Source organism: Crassostrea angulata, chromosome 2 (genome assembly GCF_025612915.1).
Source record: "Crassostrea angulata isolate pt1a10 chromosome 2, ASM2561291v2, whole genome shotgun sequence".
Classification (NCBI taxonomy): domain Eukaryota; kingdom Metazoa; phylum Mollusca; class Bivalvia; order Ostreida; family Ostreidae; genus Magallana; species Magallana angulata.
In genome coordinates this window covers 22,912,443-22,938,470 of record NC_069112.1, presented here as the reverse complement: position 1 = coordinate 22,938,470, position 26,028 = coordinate 22,912,443, and the positions used below count along the sequence as shown (strand labels likewise).

The 26,028-nt window shown below is 32.3% G+C and overlaps 2 protein-coding genes and 1 long non-coding RNA gene across 4 annotated transcripts; 1 reads left to right on the top strand and 2 right to left on the bottom strand.

Annotated features, from left to right (window-relative positions):
* Nucleotides 1-351: 351 nt before the first annotated feature.
* LOC128173664 (low affinity immunoglobulin epsilon Fc receptor-like) lies at nucleotides 352-2,748 on the bottom strand. The gene is made up of 4 exons (XM_052839336.1): nucleotides 2,403-2,748; nucleotides 2,237-2,310; nucleotides 1,406-1,493; nucleotides 352-1,133 (listed from the first exon to the last, which is right to left on the bottom strand). Exons 1-4 carry the CDS (start codon nucleotides 2,746-2,748, stop codon nucleotides 883-885), a joined length of 759 nt encoding a protein of 252 aa, XP_052695296.1. The 3' UTR covers nucleotides 352-882.
* A 5,565-nt stretch (nucleotides 2,749-8,313) lies between these two features.
* Nucleotides 8,314-23,119, bottom strand: LOC128170579 (asialoglycoprotein receptor 2-like). Of its 2 annotated transcripts, none has more exons than XM_052836353.1 (4): nucleotides 22,819-23,119; nucleotides 21,230-21,303; nucleotides 13,272-13,356; nucleotides 8,314-8,753 (listed from the first exon to the last, which is right to left on the bottom strand). In XM_052836353.1, the coding sequence occupies exons 1-4, from the start codon at nucleotides 23,117-23,119 to the stop codon at nucleotides 8,497-8,499; spliced, it is 717 nt and encodes a 238-aa protein (XP_052692313.1). In that variant the 3' UTR covers nucleotides 8,314-8,496. The 2 variants fall into 2 exon arrangements, with proteins under 2 accessions (XP_052692313.1, XP_052692314.1); XM_052836354.1 differs by having other exon boundaries at nucleotides 8,314-8,717.
* LOC128170580 (uncharacterized) lies at nucleotides 8,913-10,984 on the top strand. Its single transcript, XR_008241865.1, has 3 exons — nucleotides 8,913-9,206; nucleotides 10,108-10,159; nucleotides 10,721-10,984. It is a non-coding gene; the product is annotated as an uncharacterized LOC128170580 (long non-coding RNA).
* Nucleotides 23,120-26,028: the final 2,909 nt, after the last annotated feature.

The window sequence follows — 26,028 nt, the reverse complement described above, 5'->3', positions numbered from 1 at the left end:
TGAGGAACGGATATGTAAATAAAAATATAAACACAAACATCTCTTAATCTCTCTCTATCTCTCTCTCTCTCTATGTATATATATATGTCTGTCTCTTTCTCCTCTCTCTCTCTCTCGTTTAAAAAAAATTAAAGTAGCAGACTCAGTTTAAAATATTTGAGTGTAAAGTTAAGTTACAACTAGCTGATAATATGCAAATTTTAACATCTCTGCATCGAAGAATAAACATTATGACTTACATGTACAAAAAAAAAGAAAAAAAACAAACACAAAAAAACCACCACCCCCCCCCAAAAAAAAAAAACCCACAAAAGACAATTAAACTTCAATCCAACCCTCCCAAAAATTCAATCAATCAATAGGCATGTTATCAACACATATTAAACAATGACAAGTACCCTTGGATAAAAATACCGTAGAATCTAGAGTCAGTCAGGCATTTCTTTAACAACATACACCTTAGCATAGCGACGCATTTACATCTTACACCATACCATTAAAAATCATACCATAGCATTGGTATCTCATAGAATATCATTAAATTCTCGTTCCTTATGGTATGCTATAGTATTCATACAGCATATAGTTTAAACTCGGTTTTGATTGAGCTAATTAAAAAAAAGGTAACATTGCAGTGTGGTAGACTTTATTTTTTATTATTTTAGTTCGAAACACTTCTGTATGCGAAATGGTATTTTTTTCAAAACTCATAGCATAGCGTACCATAGCATTCCATATCATTAGGCCTTTATTTATTGTTCATAGCAAAACATACAAATCTCATAGCATTCTATGAAAATCTCATAGCATATCATTATAATCGCTTACCATAATAGCGTAAAATTGTAAAAAGATATGCATGAAATTACGGTAATTGTAGCATTACAATAATTTTTCACAAATAAATGGGTTTAAATAAGTACATCGTCTGTCATTCCATTTCCCATCTCGATACAGGTCAACACAGTCACGAGTAGGAGCCTGGTCGGGGAAATCAATGCTAGGATTACCAGGGGACCAGTTAGAAAACCCGATCTTTGTGTTTGATTTGTCCCACACGAATTGGCCTTCAGTTTCAATGTCATTACCACCTATCCAAGCCGTACAGGTTCGGGAAAGGATAGTACAACTATCTGAAATTAAACATTTTTTTTTCAATCTAAAGTGAGATTAATTCAATATGAAACCAAAACCAATATAAGAGTAAGGTCAAGGTCATGATGTTAAAGAAGCAACAGAATGAAACATGAATATTCAATCATCAGTGTAGCTAGTAGCGTTTCTAAAATATCAAAATGAACACTTCATAGTTTTTTAAACATTTAAAACGTCCACTCAATGATTGTAGCATAAAATTTCCCTATCTGGTATAATTTTAGTTTAATGAATTTTTTGGACAGTTTACCTTTCATGAGAAATGTAGCCGCCAGCCACTCAGATTCCTCTTTAGTTTCAACCTCCGCCAAATGTGCACACATCTTTTGGCATTCCATCTATTTTATAAAGTATGTTTTATTTGGTTGAAATAGAAAAACGATTTTAAAAAACAATGTTATAGTTTAGCAAACTAAACAAAACCCATGTATGAGAAGTATGTTTCTCATGAGATGAAATAACCAGAAATAGATTTAACCGGCACCTAGTTTGTTATAATTCAGAATAAGAGTTGTTTTTCCTGATATAGGAGTTTATTCATATTTAAAAAAAATGATAGCCTGAAGGACGATGTGTAGTATTGTTAAACTCTGAGTTATCAAAATGAAGCAATGTCTCTGTTTTATTAGAATCAAGTTCATCAAAGTCAACATACATCATATCATTGACGTTTGTCATGTTCTGTGACATTAAATCCAGTAATGCATTCGACGCTTTTATACATGACACTTTAACATTGCATTTCTTTATTATGTCTGTATATTTTACAAAGTTGTTGGTTAACTGGTTCAGATTTGAAACAAGCATTGCCGCGTGTCAAGGCCGATAAAGTCAATCTCTTGAAATGGAAATGACACATTTCAACGAAACTCCCTTGCATTTACTGAATCAAATCAGGAAGTCATTTGCTATTTTATGCTTTTAAAGGTATTAGATAGAAGTGTAATTCTGTTAACTTAAACATATTCATTTTGGTTAAATAAAAACTGCGCAGAGTTATAGGAATTTTTTTCCCCTCTAAATCACAATTATTATATTCATATTAAGTTTTGAAATGAAAAAAAAATACTTGTTTCACTACCTTGGCATCTATCCATGTGACGTTTTCTGCTCCAAAGAAGTAATAATGACCAGAATATTCTACCCAGTTGAACTCTGAGAAAAAAGGCATCAATCTTAATTGATTATACTAGTATATCATATGATTTGAATGATTGTAAAAAAAAATATTATCCATAAAAATTTACCTTTTCCAAAATAAAGCATTTGAGGAACTGACGGGACGACGTTCTGATACGATTGGCTTCCCTTGTTTACACAGTGAAGTCCAATACACTGTTTACTAATCTCGCTGTAAATTAACTCCATGCAATAGTCGTCCCCAGCGCAGAGTCCAGCACAATGAACAAAACTAGCAACCTCTCCATAAAGCACCGCAAGAGATGAGTTGGTCGCTTCTTTGTGCAGTTTGGAATACCAAGTATCTCTTTGTAGACAATGAACATAGAAGAAGACAACAATTAGACACCAAAGCGATATTTTAAGCATGGTTTGATATGTGTTATAGTTCAATGTACAAACTAAAATAGTCATATTTTGTTATAGTTTAAACATTTTATAATTTTGAGTCGAATCAATCGATTGTGGTATTGATTGACGTATTGGTTGACATGTTTCTAGTTTGAAATGGGACCACCAAACATATTATTACACTTCATTCTACACATAATTTAATTTCAACAAAACGCTTTCGCTCTGCCATTACTAATAAAACATGTTCTTATTTTTCTTCCAGTTGTTCTTCAATTACACAAAACTAGTTATTGATTTGCCTTCACACTCTAAAATCAGTAATAAAAGCTCAAACATCACGATACACAAATTGATCTACCAATGTTTAAAATTTTATACTGTCTCATTGTTTTGATAAAATACCGTTACAAAACGTTTCCGTGTGTCCAGGAAGGATAAAATTGATAATGTTACGTGATATACATTGGTTACAAACCACACAATTGATCTACCAATGTTTAAAATTTTATATTGTCTTATTGTTTTGATAAAATACCGTTACAAAACGTTTCCTTGTGTCCAGGAAGGATAAAATTGATAATGTTACGTTATATACATTGATTACAAACCACACAAAGACGTTAAATTCAAATTTATTAATGTTGAATATAAAATTCAAATTTCAGGAAAAGAAGTAGATATCAATTACATTTTAACTTATATAATATATTATCTAGAAAATATAAACAAATAAACACGAATTAGCAACTGTTTTCACCGGTTGGACGATCAATGTACAAATGCATGCATCTTAAAAGGGCAAAAAAATTTTTATAAGATTCTAATTAGAAACAGTTGTATGTAAAGTGACTAGAAACGTATGATGATACTCAGTTTGGAAATGGTGTATATGTGGGGTTTTTTTTAAGATAGTCATATTAAACAAACAATTAAATAATATAAAGAACGTGTCATGAACATTTTTACTTGGCTAAATGGGCTCTTTTATTAACAATCATTACAATACACCATTGAAATGCAGTAAATATATCACTTTACAAGTAGACTTAAGCTAATGAATATAAGGGTTATATAATCAATGTAAAATCTGCAGGATTAAATGCGCCCTATCTCAGAGGGATGTACATCAGTCCCCTTTATATTCTATTTGTCCTTTAAGTAAGGTAACAAGTTCATAATATATTTCTTTTTAAAGAGAGAGAGAGAGAGAGAGAGAGAGAGAGAGAGAGAGATAGGTTGTTTCCAAACCATTAATTTGCATGGCTAGTTTTCTTGTAACGTGTTAACTCATAATAATTTTTTATCTGATATCCTTTAATTTAAAAAAAAATCTCCCAATAAAAGAAAGACACCTAGAGTATAATTCTTTGCCAAACACATTTATATATAAAAAAAAAATGCCAGCCATCCTTTTTAATTAGGGACTTTAAATCCCACATATATATAGAAGATCAATAAATGTGTGTACATGTAAGTAATCTTAGATTTTAGGCTGCCAACAATCATTATCTATATGTCTGTTAAACAATTTCCCATGCATTGCAAGAGTGCCGTTTCATCAATGCTTCATGAATATTGAAGGAATACTAACTTTCGTAAATTTCTTGGTTGAGTTGACAGACTAAATAAAATGCTCATTAAAGAGCAACATCTAAAATTTAGGTATCCTTGTTTGTAAATAATGAATAATATTAATGTGTCAGAAGAACCAGAAACAATGAGTAGATGTTGTTATTTGTGTTTGTCATGAAAAATAAATCACGTCATCTTTGTAGACATTGATTCCATTGGGTAAGTGCTGTCACTGACATCACATAACCAAATATAACAATATTTACAACATTAAAAAAATTAACACAGACGACAACTCGATAAGCTAAACAATTGAAAATCAATATATAGAAAATACTATTTTAAAGAAGTTAAAATTCTTTTCAAAATTCCAATATTGTCAATCATGCAATGCTTGCAAAATATAAAATAGGAATAATACTATCAGTTTAATTCCTTATTTTTTAACTGGTGACGTTTTGTAAGTCGCTGATTATCAACTAATACACGGACTTTGTGGTTTGTCAATTGGTTTTTAGAACGAATCGATTAATTCACTTGATAAACCTCATAACAAAGCATGTAATACGATTTGTTTTGAATTTATTATCGTGTCATGTTAGTCGTTTTAAATCTCCCTTTATGCTAATGTAATTCTTTTTTTGGTATGATTGTATCTTTACTCATGCAGGGTTTAAAATGTTATAGTTCTTACTATTGCCATTTAAGAAAAAGGTGTTTAGGAACACATAAGATGCAGAAAATGTGATTTTTTAGTATAACTATTTACACTATGCTCTCAAAGACTTTGACGAGGGCGTTTCGGAACGTGTAAGATGTCTGTTGTGAACTGTCAGCTATTGTTCTCGCATATGGACTTGAGTCAAACTGTTTTTCTAGTGTTATTTAAACAATTGAATGCTTTCTTTGGTGATTCATTCGGGAAATGAAGGCAGCGACATTGCAGGAAAAATACATAACCCGCATTAGAGGGTTATGTTAATTTTTCCTGCAATGATCGCTACCGTCATAACCCGCTTTAATCATCAAAGAAAGCATTATTTTTCTTTAACTAATTAATAAGTTGATTATGAAAAGTTAGTAAAATTCACTAAATTGCTGTCAATCTACATTAGTACCTTAGCTAAAAGAAACAGCCAAATCGTCTCTTGTGAGACTTTGAGTCTATCATCATCATGATTATTTTTTGCAGTCCGTGAGTTTACTTAGGTCGCTGTAGATTCAGACCAATCGATAAACAGGGGGTGTCAATTTCAGTCCTGTCACTTTCAGCTGCTGTAGATTTCGACCAATCGATAAATGGGGCGTGTAAATTTCAGTTTGGCTGTTTCTATAGAGCTATGAATTGACTATATTATATTTTTCCGTAAGAAAAAGAGGAAATTATACATGGTAGATGTAAATATAAAGCTGTGTTATATTTGTTTCTGTCTCTCCCTGTGTAATTGTATAATTAGTTTAACGTATATCATATCAATTTGATTTGCTTGTCTAATACAAATCAATAATCATGATGAAGATAATTAAAAGTACTGTTTCTTTAAACCCAACCATATTAAATTTCGACAGATACAAAAGTACTAGGGATAAATGAATGTCACAAGAAGGGAATAAAATCATTTTGAAAGAATCAAGGGTTTTGTACAAACTGACTAGTAACTGACATGCAACAGGCTCCCGTTTTTGGGAGTTGATTTTAGTCAACTCTCCTATGCACTTACTCAGACAAACCGAAAGTGAAAGAGTGTTTGGACCTCAACACAAATCATCGCTGCTGACAAGACTTAGCTCTTGAAAATAGTTGATAAATTCGATGTAATGTATGCTAAAGCATTGTTTTTCAGGGAAACTTATTTATAAATACATTGAAAATAGTCAGATTTTAAATGGTACGAACAAGTTAAATATTTTTTGTAGTCTTATGTATGCCTACGCCAGAGTTCAACTCGACGCTCGGTTGTCTCTGTAAATCTCCGACAAGCAGAGAGTCCCTCTTGCTTGTCGGAGATACATAGTTTGATTGAATTAATTTTATCTTTAAATTTTATTTAACATGATTCATATGGGGGTTTCTCGACATTCTTGTCGAAAAAGTCCAAAAATTCATATTATAAAAATGTGCGTAATTCAAATACAAATTAAAAACTATATGTACTTGTCATGCAAAATAACACATCATTGATTTTAAAATAAATAAACATCGACAAAATAAACTCCCGTCAGTTCTTCAGTACTTTGATTATGATATAGTTTCCCCAATAGTATCAAAACAAAACGAGGTATAAATGATAAGCTTCTGCGCAGAAACATGTAACACGTGTGCCACCTGATGAACGTTTCCTTTGCTGTAAATTTAAAATTTTTGTATTAGATTGGCGTACTAGCAGTATGTTCGTCCATCCAATTATTTTTTCCAGAACGAAAGATACAGTCCTGCAGCTAAGGACTTATACAAATTAAAGATTTGCAGATACTTCCCTTATTTAGGTGATCCGTTTTGGAAAATGGCGCAAAAAATGGCCGTGTTATGATATTTTAAACAGTAATCAAAGTTGCCAATCTTAGTTTCTTTTTTTTAATTGGCGGGATATTTAAAAAACCAAGGATTTATGTATATTGACAAGACATCATTAATCAGTTTTCGCTTTTAACAATCAATTCAAGATAAAACAATTTCATTTTTATTACTCGACGTTTCACATCCCTTGATTCATTTATTTGCATACTACCATATTAATTTTCAATTTTGGTTTCGGTTACTCAAAACTGTAAAACGAGAAAAAATATATTTTATTTCATTTCTTATTAGTATCTATCATTACCTTCATCAAATTGGATTTCTCCCCGTGTCACTACATTCGTCTTGAGTTGAAAATGGGATCAAGTGTGGCGTTTGTCCACTCTGACAAAATCTAGCTCTCTGCTTAGCGGCTATGAAAATAAAAAGACGATACTCCTCTTTGCTTTATTTTAATGAAAAAATTACTGTGCAAAATGTGGTGATCGAAACTCACAGGGAGCATGCTATTACCATCACCTTTTGTATTCAAACTTGTTTCCGAACAAAATATTACCCACCATCGCCAAAAAAAAATTGTTATACTTATCTACTGACAATTTTGACATGTGTAATGCTCTCAACAACAGTTTACCGTGTATACGTTTATGGAATTAATGCCTGCTTAAGCACAGAATTAAATTTGGGCGTGGCCAAAACAACATATATCATTTATTCTAAAGTTTTCCAAAAAAAGATGCTTGGGCTAAAATGTAACTGCGCCAACGTTTTGGCACCTCCGTTTGCGCTTGAAAATATTCGCCGTATTTTTTATGTTTTGAAGTACGTTCATCGCTCCACAACTCTTAACAAAAGCAGTATCAATCCTCTTCTAAATTTAGAAATTTCATCTCCTACACAGATAACATTATACTTATAGATTTACAGAAACGCGTTTTGAAGAAAAAATGATCACTGCCCACTGTTTTGGTAAAGTTGAATTAAAACACCATAGAAAACAAATTAAAATCCAAACCGACATTTGATATTCAAAACACACACTTCCCTTGAGCAGGACTTAACAGACTTCTTACATGCGAAGAATATATTCTCTCGATCGTTCATAGACATAATTAACTTTAAAGAAAAAGATCTTTTTGAAGGTGTGAAAAATAATCACAATTTGTTATTTAGGTTATGTATTTTAATATGCTATTTATCATTTTCAATAAAATATTAGTAACAACAATGTGATACACTTAAAGTTATTCTGAACACATGTTCGATATACAAGAAAGACTTTAAATATTAACTGCATTTTTTTCTAATTTTAATATTTAAAAGTATAGTTCTTGCAGAAGTCCGATTAAACTGGATTTCCCAGTAAGAAAGCAAGTGACCAAACAGAAATGTTTAAATACCCCTGTAAACGTTAAGAACGATAAAAAGTAATATGGCGACACAATATTTTAAAGTCCCATGGCAGCGTTAAAATCAGACAGGGGCTAATGAACAAAACACATATTAAATCAAAATCATTTTTATTTGGAGTAAAACTCTGTAAAGACAGCAGTATTTGAATTGAAATACTTGGGTGCTAACATATATGTAAGGTTAATGTCAAACTTTTAAGCATGTAGATGCTGTCACGATCTAGGCGGAACCTGGTAAGGTTAATCCATAGTGAGCTCACTAAAAGATCAATAATTGAGTTGCTCGATACTTCTTGTCACATCATGTTAGATAATAGTTCTCTCACAAATGAACGCAGTTAACATCAAGCAAGATTTGTCATTCCATTTACCATTCCTAAGAATGTCAATACAGTCACGAACGGCGGCCAATGACGGATTACCAATGCTCGGCTCGGTAACGTACCAGTTGGTAAAGACCATGGACGTGTTCGAGTGGCCCCACACGAATTGACCTTCAATGTCAAGGTCGTTACCTCCCGTCCATGCTGTGCAATAAAAGTAAATATCCGACAAACAATCGTCTGTAAATAAACAAATCATTTTGAAATATGGAAAATAAATATAAAAAGAAAATATTTTGTCATGAACATGTATAATATGAAAGAAGTTTTGATATACATTTACAGCCAACGCAGGACAGATAAGGCTACACATTCTTTTGATATGCTAATGAAGGGATAATGAGTTATGACGTCATAATATACGCCCCGCCTCTGTATTTCCATATATAGAAAATATACCGAAAACAGCAGTTTAAGCAAAAAACACGGCTGATTTAATACTGCATAAGAAAAATATAACTACGAATCACTCATGTGTGTTTTTATAAGTTTACAACATTCAGAATATACGAAGAATTTCCACAACGCATCTGTCGTATGGGTGTGAATATGCGTCCCAAAAGCGCTCGTCAGACGATGTAAAAACGTGTAGCTGGTATTCCCGATGATGGCGATTTTTTTATGATTTGTCAGGTATGTAGAATAGATATACAGTGTATTTGTTATGTACCAGATAGGTTAAAAACTATTTTATTGTGATTCTATACTGTTGATGCATTTCTGATCGACTTATTGTGTTGTTTCGTTCAAAACATGAGGAGAGACTGCACTGTTTACATTTAGGCCTATACAAAGTAGGCTACATGTAGCTTTAAATTTATTGCCAGTCCGTTAAATTGTTGATTATTTTCACCAATCGACACGAATCAGTTCATAGTACTTGTACTGACAATATTTAGCTTTACACAACTGTTAGTTGTTTTTTTTTTCAAATGTAAGTAAACAATACAAAGACTGTGTGAAAACAGCTGATTTGATTTTCTGAAAATCAGAACAGTACAGGCTAAAAGATGCTGATTTCATTTTCTGGAAATTGATGAACAGCTGATCAATAACATCTTTCTACTGTGTTCAATATACTTTTATGACAGTTCATTTACATATTTTGCACATTCATCCAGTTGATATAAGATGTTTATGCACATGAATTCTTAATTATTATTAGTTAGTTTTTAGAACTCAGTATATTACTATCATAACACTGTTTGAAATCTTGTCACCCGGCTTCATACTTATGATGCTGTACTATTGGTAATAAAAAAAACCACCAAAATAATAATAAACAAATGACTGCATCTCTCCATCTGATTTTCTCAAAATGAGGAATCTACATTCATGGTCATATATGGTATTGTTTGTGTAGAATGTGCATGTGTAACTTTCAAATAATATTTGAAGTGTTTGTCATTTTACCCAACCATGCAAAATATGTGTAGACCTTTCACAAAAATGTTCACATTATTGTTGACATGTTCTTATGTGCATGTAAATTAAATTGTATGACTTCCCATAATTATTTTTTGTTTTTTTGCAGAGTAATTTGAAAAGTGTCGCACTTATTTGAGAAAAAAAGGCTTGAAGAAAATGTAAGTAAATAAAAAAATAAATCTGATAATTCTATGAGACAATTCAATTAGAAAAAGCATTTCCATGTTTGATTGGTTTCATGTTTTAATATGATTGATAGAAACATATTTTATTTATAAATCTACAATTTTGAATAGTTCATGTTTACAAATTGCTCATCAACATATCAGCATTATAATATCAGTCTTGTATAAAAATCAGTTGAGAGAGAGAGAGAGAGAGAGAGAGAGAGAGAGAGAGAGAGAGAGAGAGAGAGAGAGAGAGAGAGAGGTGCACTTTTAAGGTCATGCCAGGTAAAATAAAAAGGTGCATTTAAACTATCATGCACATATCAGGGTGAGGATGCTAATAATTTCAAATCGATCAAACTGAAAAGATATTTCAAAGCTGTATTTGAATTTGTGCAAAATTTAAATGCACATCAAAACATAATGAAATGTTTATTAAGATAAACAATTCCATTCATTGTCTATCAAATTGTAGAAAATACTCCATTTCAGTCTTTCAGCCATTTTGATTACAAGTTAAACTTTCTGAAATATGTATAATTTTTATTTTAGCTGGTACCTGCTTTGTTTTTGGATTTACATAAATGATGTTCTTATTGGTGACAATTTACCTGCACACTTATACTGAGGTCATATAAAAGATGAAATGACGAAAAGAAAAACCTGAACTTTAAGAACAGGAAGACTGTGTTTTTGAAGAGAGAAGAGGAGCAGAACTAAGAAGTCATACAATAAACACATTGACATCATATAAATAAATTGCCATTTTGAGTTTGCATGCATATATATCAGGTTTAAATGATGTCACAGAATTTTTTTTTCAGAAATTTCTTTTATTTTCTTGAATCAATAAAACTAATAAACCAAAAATAATTGTTTTTATATTCATAATTTTGTTTATGAAGTGAAAGGGGACATTTATATACTTAAGTTAATATATTAAATTGCTATATTCTGCATGTATTAAGGATGTAAATGGGTGGGAGAGAGAGAGAGAGTCTCAGATATAGGAGAATATCAGACTTATTTAAATTTTATATATTGATGTGTACCAAACTGTATTTTGATTGCCCTTATCGCAGGATTTACACACCCACTTTTCTTTCTCAGTAATGAGAAATGAGCAATAAAAATTTATTTTGTGAATGAGTAGATATGCTACCCCCCCCCCCTTATTCATTCTTCATGTGTTGAATAAAAGTAAATTTTAATGGGTGTTAAAATTAAATGTGTAACATGTGTAACACAAATTAAGGTCAATATTGTTGATTTGCTTTATAATATGGGGGATCGGAAACAGCCTCATACATGGGCAGATCTACATGTATAGTCCCCTTGGAAAATTCTAATTTAATTCACAATTTACATAGTAAAACACCATGGTACCTGGCCACTGGCAAACTGAATAAAGTTACACCTTTGAACCCCCCTCCCAAAAATAATATTTACAGACCCAAGCAGTGCTATAGAATTTGCAGTCATTAGGCAAAGGCAGCACATGCATTCATCTGGCATCTAATCATTGTGAAAGAAAACTCCATATCTTATTTTTTTAATATATATTATCCGGGACGTATATATACTCTGATATCATGAGACCAATTTAGTTATAATAATATCAGAGCCAATTTGACACCCAACCCCTCAAATAATTGTCTACAATTAGCTCTTATATATTTTTCTTAAATTCCTAAAAAATAATAAGAACTCATTAACTCCGCGAATGCGGTTAACCAAGAAAACTGATACACAGCGGTTGTTTGTTTACATCCTTGATGCGACAGAGGAAATGCGGGCGATTCATCGTAACCTTCTTGTCTCTTTTAGAATAAATAAAACATAAACACTATGTCTAAATAACCATTTACAAAATGTAATGTTGAAACATATCTTAAAATTAAATCGGATTAGGTGATAAAATGACATCGCGCCTATATCAGAAGAGTTATCGCTCAAAGAGTTACCTCCCCTTTTGGGATCACTTGTGCGTTTGAAATGTGTATTGATTTGAGAGACCTTCCAAATTGAGAAAATTAAATGCAAAAGTTCAAGTGCAAGACGGCTATGGATATTATTAAACTTGATATGGTTTTCTTCCTCTTTACGAGTTCTTTGCGAAAACTGATGCTCATTTGTTGAGAGATGAAGGTTTACTTTGTAATTTTAATCCAAATATACAAAATTGCACTATTTTAGGAACAAGTTGCCAGGTTTTCAAGAAATTTACATAACAGGTAAACTTTACAACTGAATGAGCATTGATTTCTGTGATGTATGGATAATTTTGAATATGTTGCCGTATTATTTACTCTAAACTTTCTTTGCCTTGCCCTTGAACTTTTTGTCTCAATTTAGCATTGACGTTTTTTGTCTAAAAGAAGCCCGCGTGACCCTAAAAAGTCATATGACCGTCAAATTTAGACATGGTCAAGTTAAGGTGACCCATATTTTTACAAAAACATCCAAAATAGTGTAGAACTATTCATTATGCAGAAATGAATAGACAAAAGCAAAACGACCTCCTTTTACTGCTGTTTAAAAGCAAAATGTTGCCTTAACTGTCCTGCGAAACAAGTTAAATATATTGAGTGCCGTCATATCAAATTCATGATACCAGAAACTACTGTTGAACTATTTAATAACATGGTTGAGAAAGTTTAATTGATTGACATTTGAGAAGGTTCGCTGAGGATTTTTTTTTTGTGAGTTTACTTGAAAGTAATTAAAATAAAAAAAAACACAACACCCTTTTTCGGATATTGATTTATGGTTGCATGTAGAGCAACGTTCAGCATTGCAAATAAACTTTATGTTGAGCCCCTTAATAAATGTTTATGATTTTAATGCGTTTCATTAGACCTCCCTTGACAAGTAACAGAAAATAGACAGTTATCTGAAATCGCCGTAAAGTAACATAGTCTCGCTGCACATGTATTTTACACTAATTTGAAATTACAATAATCATATCCTAGCAATCAATATAGTCTGTATCAATATGATAAAATATATCAAAGATAACATTTCAACCTTACAAACAACAGTTTTATAACACTTTTTATCAATTTAAAAAGCAGATTTTGTATTTAGCTCAAAACAAAATTACCATTAAGAAACGTAGCCGCCAGCCAATCAGATTCCTCTTTTGTTTCAATTAGTACCAAATGGGCACATTTTTTCTGACATTCCAGCTTTTTTGCATGAAAAAAAATGAAATAAAGGATGTACTTAATGAATGTGTAATAAAGTGTGGTATTTCAGATGACGTAAAAAATGACGTAAAAACAACACCCACAACTGAAATGTGTGTTTCCTAATTAAAACTAAATAAAAACATACTAGATATTGGGATGCAATATAAAAAAAATCTAGTTTATATTTGAAGTTTGTGAGGTTTAACCCTCCCCCCCCCAATCACTTTATTTATAATATTACATGTAATACTTGATTCCAGGTCAGGAGGAGATATGTTAATCTTTCGAGTCGTGTCCATCTTGTTTGCCGACGGCCTTTGGGTGTGTGTGGTATGGAAAGAGGTTTGTAAAACAAGACAACTGTAAAAACTCGGAGCTGATGGTACGACGAATCAGTGTCTTTGTGTTTCTTTGGTCTAACATAATCCAACACCGAGTTAGTACGGGAAAAACTAAATGGTAGAAATTAAGAGTGATCTAATATATCCTGACTAACGAAAGTTATATATTACATTATTTTTTTAGTATTTAGAGGGCTGTCTGACAGTGGTCGTTCTTTCCGTTTTCACATGCTGATCGCCGTGACAAATTCAAGTGAATATATTCGACACGTATATATCACTTGCATTTAAGATTTGTTATTAATTTTTCCTGCATTTTTATTTTTTGAAGGTGAACATGTATCTAATTACCAACTTTTAAAAACACTAATGTAACGATTCAAAGCCACCTATTAAATTGTTTGCTAGGATATTCTCTGTTGTAATGAAACCTTATTAAGGTCTTCCGTTTCCAACGGAAGACCTTACTATTATTCTGAAAAATTTTCAAATTTCTTCTTATTTTTTTTTTTCTTCTAGACGCCAACTTTGATCCTTAATATCTCGCTCGTTTGTTCACCGATTGTTTTGAAATTTTCAGGACTGATAACATGCCGCGTGATGTTGTCGTTGCATATTTTAGTTGAGGAAAATCCCCATCCGGTTTTGAGTTATTCCCCTTTTAGTAAAATTTAACGACTTCTTTTGTCCAGGGGGGATTAGCTATAACGATGACTGGCAGAGTCTCAAAGATGGGCTGGTTTGGAAGCTAATACATTGAATTTGTGCTAGATATATTTTATTTATTATTTAAATGCAAATAAAAGGGGTGGTATAGATGTTGAAACAAAGGTACGAAAAAAATTCAAAAAAATTCGCGTATTTTCCGTGTTAGTTTTCTACCTGATAAAAATTTGTTATAACATGTAATTTAAAAGATCTTGGTCTTACCAAGACCTTTCATTCGGTATACAGAAAAAGGGGCTGGCCCCTATAATTAGGGAGTTAGCTGCGTCAAAAGTTTCTTGTCAATAACTTGTAAAGGAATAAAAATTTCTCATGCATTATTGAAGCAAAGTTGTAAAGAAATTAATTTTGAATCCTTCCGTGGTATTCAATTTAATGTTTTCGTAATTTATAGCCAGTATTTGCAGAAACAATTGTTGTCAGTTCGGTCCATTTTTGTGGGGGTGCGCACGTTTAGGAGGTTATGAAAGGGCTTTTTGTAATGCACTAACTGATACATGCAGCGCGCAAAAATAATTCTACATAAAATTCCCAAATGTTTTTATTCATATGTACATATTCATTTCATAAAGATGAACGTCTTTGACCTTATTTTTGTTGTTTGTTTCATAACTGTGCCCCTTTCTATATTTAGATGCATTACGAGACTCAGGTAACTGATCGATAGAAGAGTCGCTAGCTGTATTCAGGCCGTCGCCTTGACGACAGTGCATATGCTTGTAGAGCTGGACGTACACATGTTTAACGCCCCACTGTGTTACTGTAACAGAGACATTTTGAATTGTTTCAGTACTGGGAGATGTGTTAATAAAATGGTTCGAATGCATGGTAATTAAACTCAACTTTTCTACAGTACGTATACACGGCCGTCATATAAAGCACAATGTGTATTACTGACATGACAAATGTACGCTGGCAATTTAAACGAACGCGGGATTGCTCCCGATAGAACATTTCTTTTAAAGCAAAACAAAATACTGATTTCCGATTGATATAATATTATCATCGTGGAGATGATTTTAAAAAGTGAACTTAATATTCGTATACGATAATATTTGAATCCAAAGCCGCTATTTTTAAGTAACGGTTATTAGGGATATTAATTATGACTTGCCCCGCGTTTCACGTTTTTTACTTGCAATGCATCTACAAACGAAAATACCAAACAACCTTCGCATGCGCGGATCCAGAAAATTTTTCCAGGGGGGGTCCGAAGGATAATTGTGTTTGCCAGGGGGGGTCCGAGGCATATTTTCGCGATAATTTTACTATGTAAATTTAATAAATTTTCATTTTCCAGGGGGGGGGGGGGTCGGGACCCCCCCGACCCCCCCTCTAGATCCGCGCATGCTTCGGCAGCAATTTATAAATTATTTATTACATACTAGTACACAATATTAAAGAGATAATTAAATAAATTGTGCTTTATAATTGTACTCGCTATCTTCCGTGGAAATAATGGCATGGAAAAAATGTTGTTCAATGTTCATCAAAAACGATGTAGCCTTAGCAATCGAAAAAAATTAACAAACTGTATATTGATAGATTGACACATTAACAAACATTCAGACCCGCAATGTATTTTTTGCAAGTTCTATAAAATGTAGACTCAATAAGTGAATTTTTCCGTTTGGGGTATTTTGAATCACATGTGAACGCTATGTGTACATGTACATATAGATTAATAGCCATATAGATAAACACTTTCAGTGTTGAATTTTTAAAAGATATTTTGTACATGCAAGGCAATGCAATGCAAGGGCTATTAAATTCGAACAATGTACATACGGTAGGGATCGAACTGATACTGGTTCTGCTTGTTCTACAAACAGCGAATAAAATGCGAAGTATTAGGGTGTTATTTTTTAAACAAATAAGTATTGCTCTCTTAAAACCTTGCATTACTAAACAAAGTATTTCATCGGAAGCATTATTAGTTACCTTAGCTGCATATATGTAGCTCTCCGTCTGGAAAAATTGAGTACCATCCGAAATTTTTCATACAAGGGCTGTACAGACTTGCAGCTAACATTACCTTAGAATTTCCCGCTGTTCATAAATTCATTAAAAGACGTGCAGATTCAAGTTGTTATATGTCGTTTGATATGGAATTTATGATGTCTATTTATATTATTTTAATTAAGGACAGACGAGACGTTCCTCAATTTTATATAATTTTCCTTGATATTTCATTCCTTATTTATTAACATTTAAACCTGTTAATTCCAAAAAATTTAGAGTACATTACCAGGCTCGTTTTGGAGCTAGAATATTTCGAACTTTCCTTAAAATAGCACGCAAAATGCATTTGAATGCTTATAAGTTAAGTCATACTATATATTTTAATTTGAACACTTTATATCCAAACCAAAAAAATCATATTACCTAAAAATCTAATTATGAAATAACAAAGTGGAAATCTTAATTCACATTGTGGAGATAGGAAAAAATGGAAGATACATGAAGGTCGCGTCTGACCTTAATATTATACAAGCAATAGCTTTCCAAAAAGCTTGCCTGACTACCCAAATTTATTCAGTGGAAGCATGCATGTATCAATTAGGCTATCTTATAAGAAATTAAATTTAATTATCGCTGCGGATCATAAATTATTAAAATGAACGTGCAGAGTTTAGAAGCAATTTCAATCTTTTTCTTCGATCGAGTGCATGTACCTGTATATCACTGGAAATTAAATCATTTCATTATTTTAAATCATTTTAGGAATGTACATGTATCGAATAATCTCAAACAGCCAAATTGAAAATTGAATTTGTTATATATTAGATGCAAAATCAAAGACATTTTGTTATTTCTAACCATATAGGAAAGGATATTCAAACACGTACATGTAGCATCGTTATTTGAAAGTGTGTGTGTGGGGGGGGGGGGGAGGGGGGGGTAGGGGGTAGGTGAGCAGCTTTATCCAAAAAAAATCGTGACAAGGAATTTCAAAAATGGGGAATTTTGAAAATCCTAATCCGTAGGTGGGAGGGGGTATTTACATTTTAACTTCAATTTAATTCAATTAGAATTACTTTATTTTTTGGTTCCATTTATTACATGCTCCGACAAAAGTGAAAGATCCATGATATCTCTATTTATTATATGACCAGTTAAGAAAATAGAGTGGGTAAGACCATCTACACATCATGTGCTCTTGCCTTACTTGGACTCGCCCACTAATCGGCGAGCCAAAATTATGAATGAGACGTATTATGGCGCGAAGTCTTTCTTTACCATTCACGCAACAGCTGAGATCTCAGATAGATCCATCGGCATAGATCCATTGGGAGGGTGTCAACTAATAACTACATATATTATACTTTGGATTGAATGTTTTAGAAGACATCTATCCAATTAACATACACACTTAATTGACTAGCAATTGTTTGATGTACAGTTACATTTGTACACGCGAGTGAAACCCTTTTCCAGATGAATGAAATCGCCAAATTGATCGAAAATCGGGTCACACGTACCCCACTTCGGCGAATTACTTGTACGTAGCCCCTCCAGTAAATATTCCAATTATATGAATTTGTATTTGTTTTAATTAATCCAAACTGATGATTCTTTGTTAATGATGATAATCCAACACCATCTATTACTTACATTGTACTACTTAGACAATGTGTATCATCTTGTTGCAATGACACCTCCCTCTTTTTTTTTTGACCTTTCAAATATGGCAATCTATTTTTAAATCAGGATTACACACGATGTGAATGTGAAAAGCCCTTTTAATTGAACAATCTTGCTCATTGTTGCTTATTACATCCCATATAACGTTTTCATCAATTATGAATATAAATGTTGACACATTAAAGATGCATCGTCAGGCAATTATTAATTCAAGCTTGTGGGTGCCCCCCCCCCTCCCCCACCACACTTTTTCTCACAGCAACTAATTTTTCCGGATTAGGATTTTGAAGATTTTGGGAAAGTCTTTTTTTTTTTTTTTTTTTTTTTTTTTTGCTTGTCAAGGTTTTTTGGATGAGTCTGCCCCCCCCCCCCCCCCACTTTCAAAAAGGATGCTACGTGCCTGCATAAAGATAACAACATTCAAGGGCCTTCCGTCATTTTCAAGCCATGATAAACATGATAAAAAGGACTCTCAACATAAAAAAAATAGACGCAAAGTAAACTGCATTCACGGCATATGTTCACATGGTATTCCTATTCCTATTCTATTCCTATTTTGGACTCGTCCACTTTAACTACGATAAAATTAATGAATGAGACATTCTGATTCTGGCGCAGAGTCTTGTAAATGAAATTTCCATTGATCTTAATGGATTTTTCCGTGAGGGTCGGGGTAGGTATAAAAACAAATTTAATCGTTCAAAGTTTTGAATTGTTAACAACGAAATATCAGATCGAATGTTTTAGAACGATTTATAAATCCAAAATACAGTCATTTTTAATCGGTTGACGCGTGAGCATATGTATTAAGTAGGCGGGCATCCTTACACCCTATTAATTGAAGACAAATGAAATCGCGTCCAGCAGAACTCCCTGGCATTTAAGTGTATGTTATTATAAATTTATGATTTTGTTTGTTAATAACAATTCAACATCAATCATTAATTAACAATGTACACTCTAGTACGCTAATACACAATTTTGTTGCGATGACCCCCCCCCCCCCATTATACCTATTTTTAAATCAGGATTACACACGTGCTTGCATGTGCAGAAGACAATCTGGAACTTAACTGATAACTATATCATCTCTTTGGAAATTTATTTCTCCGTAAGCAAAAACGTGTAGTAACTGATACATGCAATTGTGAAAACCATGGAGGAATGCATGATCTGCGCATAATAACTAACTGCTTGATACAATATTTCTTTTTTCCAACATGTTTTAAGTCAATAATAATATGAAAATATATGCTTGACTTCATAACGGAAATTGATCCAGATAAATATAATTATCAAAAATAAACCTAAAAAACAAACTACACTTTCATCCTTCACCCACAATATTGCCTTTTCGATATTTGTCATCGTGGTAGATCCGTGTAACAATCTATTAAGTAGGTGCTTGCACGACATAGAACCGGCCCTTGCTGACCAACGTTTTCATTAACACATATAAAGGAAAAAAATATTTAGATTTTTTCTTGGATTTATTTTGATGTAAATAAAAAAGAGAAATAATTAGTTCTACAATATATATGCGATGTAAATCTTTTTTCCATGCAATATTTCGTATAAAACAACGAAGAGTAGTATCTTGAAACTCCATTCAAAATTTTATTAGACCTTTAAATTGTAAAATGCTAACATTGAAAATTGTGCCCGATTCCTTTTGTTTTTAAGGTAAATATTTATTGTTTAAAAAAAAAACTGATTCTTTGAGACAAAATAAATTGACATAATCAGTTTGACATTCTCTAAGTGCAGTTCTGTAGCTCTTAGTCTGAAAAAGAATCGGATGGACGACCTAGGACCCAGATCGTCCATCCAAATTTCTTGAATGTTGCCATTTCTTTCGTACGCGGACGCATGTTGGCCGAATACTCACCGAGACTAAATGGTTCGTATTTTAAGTTTTAACTGCGTTTAAAGGTAATATTGGAATTCCGATAATTTTGAAAATGATTAATTAAATAAAAAGGGTTAAAATTACCGTTAAATTACCGGCATCGGTCTTCCCCATGCGCGAATCTAGAAGAGTAGGGTGAGGGTTCCAGATCCAACCCTAACCCCCGCAAAATCTCTTTCCATTACATGTACAATATAAAATTACAAAAATATGCCTCGGACATCCCCAGGCAAACTCAAATAACCTTCAGACACTCAACCCCCACCCCAGGAAAATTTTTCTTATCCGCGCGTGCCCCTCCCCCCCCCCCCCCTCAAAAAACAAAATTATTCTTCAGAACCCCCTGTAAAATTTCGAGGATCTCCGCATACATTCTAAAAGATTCATTGGCCCTTGCTTTCGATTAAAAATGCGAGTAAAATGTTTGGTCTTTTTACGTTCATACCGGGCATACCCACTGTGTGATTATAATCGTCGTCCATATTCTGTGTATATTGAGTCAATTATGATGATTAGATAAGTTTCTCAAAATAAAATGCACATGCAAAAAAACAACATGCGGCGAATCAAACTTCAGACAACTTTGAAAGATCTGTATTTGCTTATATACATGTTATTTGTTTCTTTTACACAGTGTTTACACATCTAATATTGCACCATGGTCAGGTATCAATTTTTGTATTACGTCACAAGTATGACGCAGCTACGACGGAAGACCTAATCGTTGCTTGCAACGAGCTCGTCTCTAGTTGTTCTTGTTACTTTTCATCTTTAACGAAGTGCTCAAATAAAAAAAAAGTCGCAACACATAACTTAACCCAGATCCATTTAAATAATAACAAGTCACTTTTTTAAATAAAAAACAATAGCATTAGAGCGTTTTTGTTTACAAAACTTATTATATAAAAAGGACCGCTGTCAAACTTTTTAAAATACCTTATATTGATCCCGATTATATTATTTTCAAAACTAAGTATAAACGAATGGAAATTAAAAGTCAGCAGCTAGTGCGTTGTGTGTATTTGTTTATTTGTGTGTTTTATTTTCATATTCATTAAGGAAAATGTACATTGTGTGCTATTTTTCTTTTCAGATGCATAAAATATTGCAATACTTGTATGAAATTGTTAATCTATATTGTGATCCGAAAAATACATGTTCCCTGAAATAAAAGTTATAATTATAAATAAACTTATCAGACTCAAAGTAATGAAAACATGTATACATTAATAAGTGAACCAAAGAATACCTTGGCGTCTTCCCATGTGAGTTTTTCTTCTCCATAGAGATAAAGGTGACCAGAATACTCCACCCAGTTCAGCTCTATCAAAAAGAATGACATTAGAATTAGTATCCAGATCGTTTTATTAAAAAAAGCTTCGTTTGCACGCAGGTCAAATAATGTTTATGAGTTAAAACAGTTTTTATTTTTCCTACATCTTAGATTTGATAAAATGGCTTATTATATGGCTCTTAAATTACTTATTGTTTTAATTTTTGAAATTTCTCAGCTAAAAAATATATATTTAAAACGAAAAGTAAATAGTAAAATTAAACCATTTTTTTTCTCTACTAAAACAATATTTAATCAAAGAGGTAATAAAAGTTCATTACAATCGGTAAATTCATCCTACAAAACCCATAGAGGTCAACTCTGGTTTAGACACCAACATTGCTTCACAATCACTTTGCTTATATTTCTTAACATATGAGTAATTTGAAAATCAAAACAAGGGTAGTCAAGTTAAAAAAGATACCAAAAGAATATTGCCGCTGACCAGGAAATAAATTAATTATCAAGGGAAACAATATTCTAAGACTAAATAGATTCTGACAAATAGAATTACGAAGAAATTAAAAATAGAAATTTATATCTTAATATAATTCAGGGTATACTGTGTATCTCTTTTAAAGTGCATTGAATAAAAGTTTGTCATTTTAACTATGTCACAAAAAACTGCTTATGTTTACTTTTTCTTTATTAGACTTGGGTTTACCATGTCTTTGTTATCTGTATCGTTATACAAATATTATTAACATAGTGAGAATTGTTTTTAACGTTACGTGATCGCATTTAAGGATGTGCAACAACCGATGTTTCTATACTCTTCATATACTTAAATTTTAAAATGATAGTGCATAAAAATGATAGGTGATGTATACATTACACTAGAAAGAAATGAATCTGATGACATCAATTACAATGTGATTGCGGGACTACTTAAATATTCTGAGGGGGAAAACAACGTTAACAAACAATTTAAATTATTATGCTTGATTTTTCGTTAAAAAAAATGAGGAATAAAACGTATCTACAATTTGCACTCCATATAATTATACTGAATATTTTATACTATTTGTAAGTTCTTGGTTCAGGATCCTGGGGTTTTGTATCTCAAATAGTTGCCATACTATTTCATCATTTGAATAATTTTAATCAGTTGACAAATCAGTTTAGATGGTTGATAGTATAGGCATAGCATTTGGGCAGAACTGCACCGAAACACAATCCAAAATATCATGCCTGACATACGGAGAAATTATTTAAGTGAATTGAACATTAACTGAAAATGCCAGAAACACGACATTGGGACATTCGTCAAATTTAAATATCGACACTTCTTCAGATAAAAATCAAATGGACAATCTGAAATAGTCTGTTTCATTATAAAAAATACAATGCAAAACATTCTTTGCAAGACACACTCAATACTCTGGATGTTTTATACATGTGTCATACGTACGGTTCATGCGTAAGGTCTTGTAAATTTGAGTCTTAAACTAACTGTCATGATAGATTATCATATAAATAATTGTTAGATCAGATAAGTCAATTACCTTTTTCATAGTGAAGCATTTGTGTAGATCCAAGGACGAAATACTGGTACGAATAGCTGTCCTTCTTTACACAGTGAAATCCAATACATTGTCTATTAATATCACTGTAAAGGAACTCCATACAGTAGTCGTCTTCAGAACAGAGTTCTGCACAATAAACAATACTAGAAACTTCTTCATGGAGTACTGCTAGGGATGAGGTGGTCATTTCTTTGTCCAATCTGGAATACCAATTTTTTCTTTGCAGACAATAGACAGAAAATAGGAAAGCAAACAAAATCCTGGATGATAATCTAAACATATTCTAAACTGTGTTATGCAGGTAGTTCAGTATTAGAACTAAAAAGTCATACGTCACATATACATTTTATATTCTAACGTCGAATTAATCGATACAAGTATTGATTTCGATTTCTTTTCATATTGGAAATACGTTTTACATTATCATGTGTTTTTTTGTAAACTGCCGGTCACAGCACTTCATAAGCATAGGAAAGGAATATTTCTCTTACTAGCCAGGTTACATTTTATTTCTTTTTTTATGAGTCCCTTCTTTGAATTAATCGGGTCCTTAATTCAACAGAGAGAGAGAGAGAGAGAGAGAGAGAGAGAGAGAGAGAGAGAGAGAGAGAGAGAGAGAGAGGAGAGAGAGAGAGAGAGAGAGAGGGAAAGAACAAAACTAATCAGGAATCGTTTGTGGTAAGAAAATTATATTTTTTCTGTTTTTGTTTTATCGATTTTTTTCTTTTTATCTTAATTTTTGACTCTCTATGAATTTTTAAAAATATGAAGTGAAGTGAAATAACATGCATTTTACTGATTGTACAAAATATATATTTTCTTAAGTATTTACAACTCCATTTTTTAAAGCTTAAATAGACGTAAATATGAATAAATATATATACTTGTATGGGGGATACAATTTTAAGTCATTGATGTAATATTTGTATCAATATTATACAAATATATAAATCAAAATATATACTAAAATTTACATATATACACATATATATATATAAAAAAGCAAAACAAAATTAATACAATCATAGTTTATCTGTTAGGGTTTTCAAAATTGTGTAACTTGGTTTGACACTTTTTGCACCCTTTACAATAAAGTAATAATAATAAAGAATTGATTTTAGAGTAGATAAAAGCGCACTCTCTTTTTGATTTGTTGTCTACAATTCATCTTATATTTACATATTTTGTATTCTACACATGATATGACGCTATTGAAAAGAAAAATGTTGTGTCTATGAACATGTGAACAAATTATTGGTTTTTGCGGGGATTTTGAAATATAAATTTATATTTGAAACCTGATTTTTCAAGTTCTGGTTGTGTTATTTTTCCTCCAAATGAGTAAGCATTGTTTACATGAGAACAATATACATTCATCTTTTTAACAACAATTGAATTTTTTTTTCAATTTAAAAATATTTATAGAATAAATTCCATAGGGTTTGCCAACAGGCACAGTCTACGTGTATCCTTTCTTTGTATAATACGTCAGGTATGTTAGATATTTTTGTTGAAAATTATATAGTATAATATTCAAATCAACTATAGGTATAGTTATCAACTTTTTAATAGCAAATATTGATGATAAGATATTCACTCAAATAATTTTCCTTTGATTCATATTTTCTGCTATATCATTTAAATCTATTTTACCACTTATTGTAAACATATCTTTTTCTATGAGCTGTTTTTGAGATACATTTGGGAGTTAACATCTTATTAGAACTGCAAATGATTTTTTTTTAAAATGGAGGGAATTAAAAAAAATAGAGCATTTTGTTTTACAATATTGCTTGTCAACAAATATGTAAATTCTCAATATGTCTTTTATATATATTCTAAGAGAATTTTTTCATTATTTGATCATTTGATCCATCCTGCGTTAACCCTTTTTAGTTTGCACTTTACACTATGAAGCCAAAACGAATTTCAATTATTGATCTTACAAGACAAGTGACTTACAAGAATTCGCGTTTTCATTTTTTTAAATGAAAAGAAAACCTAAAGTCATATGCATGTGCGCATGTGTGAACAAAGGTGGTCACGAAATTTGAGCTCTTGAAAAAACAGATGAAGTTTGTGAAATATTTGTAAAATAGGAGTAATAGTGTTGTGAAAACTGTATTGTGTGGGTTTTCTTCGGCGTATGTGTTATTCTAAGGATTCAACATGTCCGAGCCGGAGAGGAGAAGACTTTCGTCTGATGGCCAAACACCCAAGCCACCGAGCAAAATGTTCAAAATGGCCGACTTTTTTGCATCAAACGGTGAGTCCGAAAGGTTTGAAATTAAAATGATCGACTAAATGACTATAATTGCAAAAGAAATAGAAAACCTTCAAGATGGACAGAATTAGTTAAAATCAGCGTTTAACAGCAAACAAGACACGTTTTAAAACGAGTTATGTCGTCCATTGACGAAAAACTGAAAGCCATCCGTACTGACCTTGACCTTGAAATAGGAAAACAACAATCACAAAGTGAGTCATTGTCACAGTCTATTGCGTCCATACTCGAAAGGCTACAGGTGGTTGAAAATGGAAAACACCTACATTCAATATACAGGTCACCAGGCGAATCGAACACGATCTTGGAAAACAATAGGAACCCTCTGAAGAACGCGGATATAACAATCATTGCTTCAAACATCCCACAGGAACCTGAAGAAAACATACTGGAAATATCTAAAGAACTTATCAACACCTTAAACGAATCTGTGGATGTGGTTGCTGCCGCTAGATTGGGAAATCGGAAATTTGGAAAGCCAGCTTTAGTTAAAATTAGTTTTGCGTCAGTGCAGGATAAAATAAAGATTCTGAGAGAAAAAAAAAACAACTGAAAATGGTAGGAAAATACAAAAATGTGTTTTTGCGTGGAAGTAAAACTCACCCAGAAAGATTGTTGGAGCTAAATGCGCATACTCTGCAGAATGAATTGCCGCATGGAAAAGACTTTCGCATTACGGCAAACGGGCGGATTGTAAAGAAAACACTAGAGAGACCACAGTCGGAGCATTGCGACAACAGTGATGGATAGGACTCGCGCCGGTTCATTGAACATTCACAATCCGTTTGTCATTTGAATGTGGGTGGATGGACTATAAACAATCACGATCTTAGGCGTGAGTTGATAAGATATATGCGGGAAGATATTGTAAGTGTTTGCGAGACGCACTTGTCAGGAGTTATGGG

What these genes read in the sequence shown, in the direction of transcription:
- LOC128170579 (XM_052836353.1), bottom strand. Translation starts at nt 23,119, where the DNA reads ATGTTTAGATTATCATCCAGGATTTTGTTTGCTTTCCTATTTTCTGTC. An exon ending in AATGCTTCACTATGAAAAAG is followed by an intron (nt 21,304 to 22,818) that starts GTAATTGACTTA and finishes TCTTTTTGATAG; the next exon opens with AGCTGAACTGGGTGGAGTAT. An exon ending in TCACATGGGAAGACGCCAAG is followed by an intron (nt 13,357 to 21,229) that starts GTATTCTTTGGT and finishes CATGCAAAAAAG; the next exon opens with CTGGAATGTCAGAAAAAATG.
- LOC128173664 (XM_052839336.1), bottom strand. Translation starts at nt 2,748, where the DNA reads ATGACTATTTTAGTTTGTACATTGAACTATAACACATATCAAACCATG. An exon ending in AATGCTTTATTTTGGAAAAG is followed by an intron (nt 2,311 to 2,402) that starts GTAAATTTTTAT and finishes CTTTTTTCTCAG; the next exon opens with AGTTCAACTGGGTAGAATAT. An exon ending in TCACATGGATAGATGCCAAG is followed by an intron (nt 1,494 to 2,236) that starts GTAGTGAAACAA and finishes TTTATAAAATAG; the next exon opens with ATGGAATGCCAAAAGATGTG.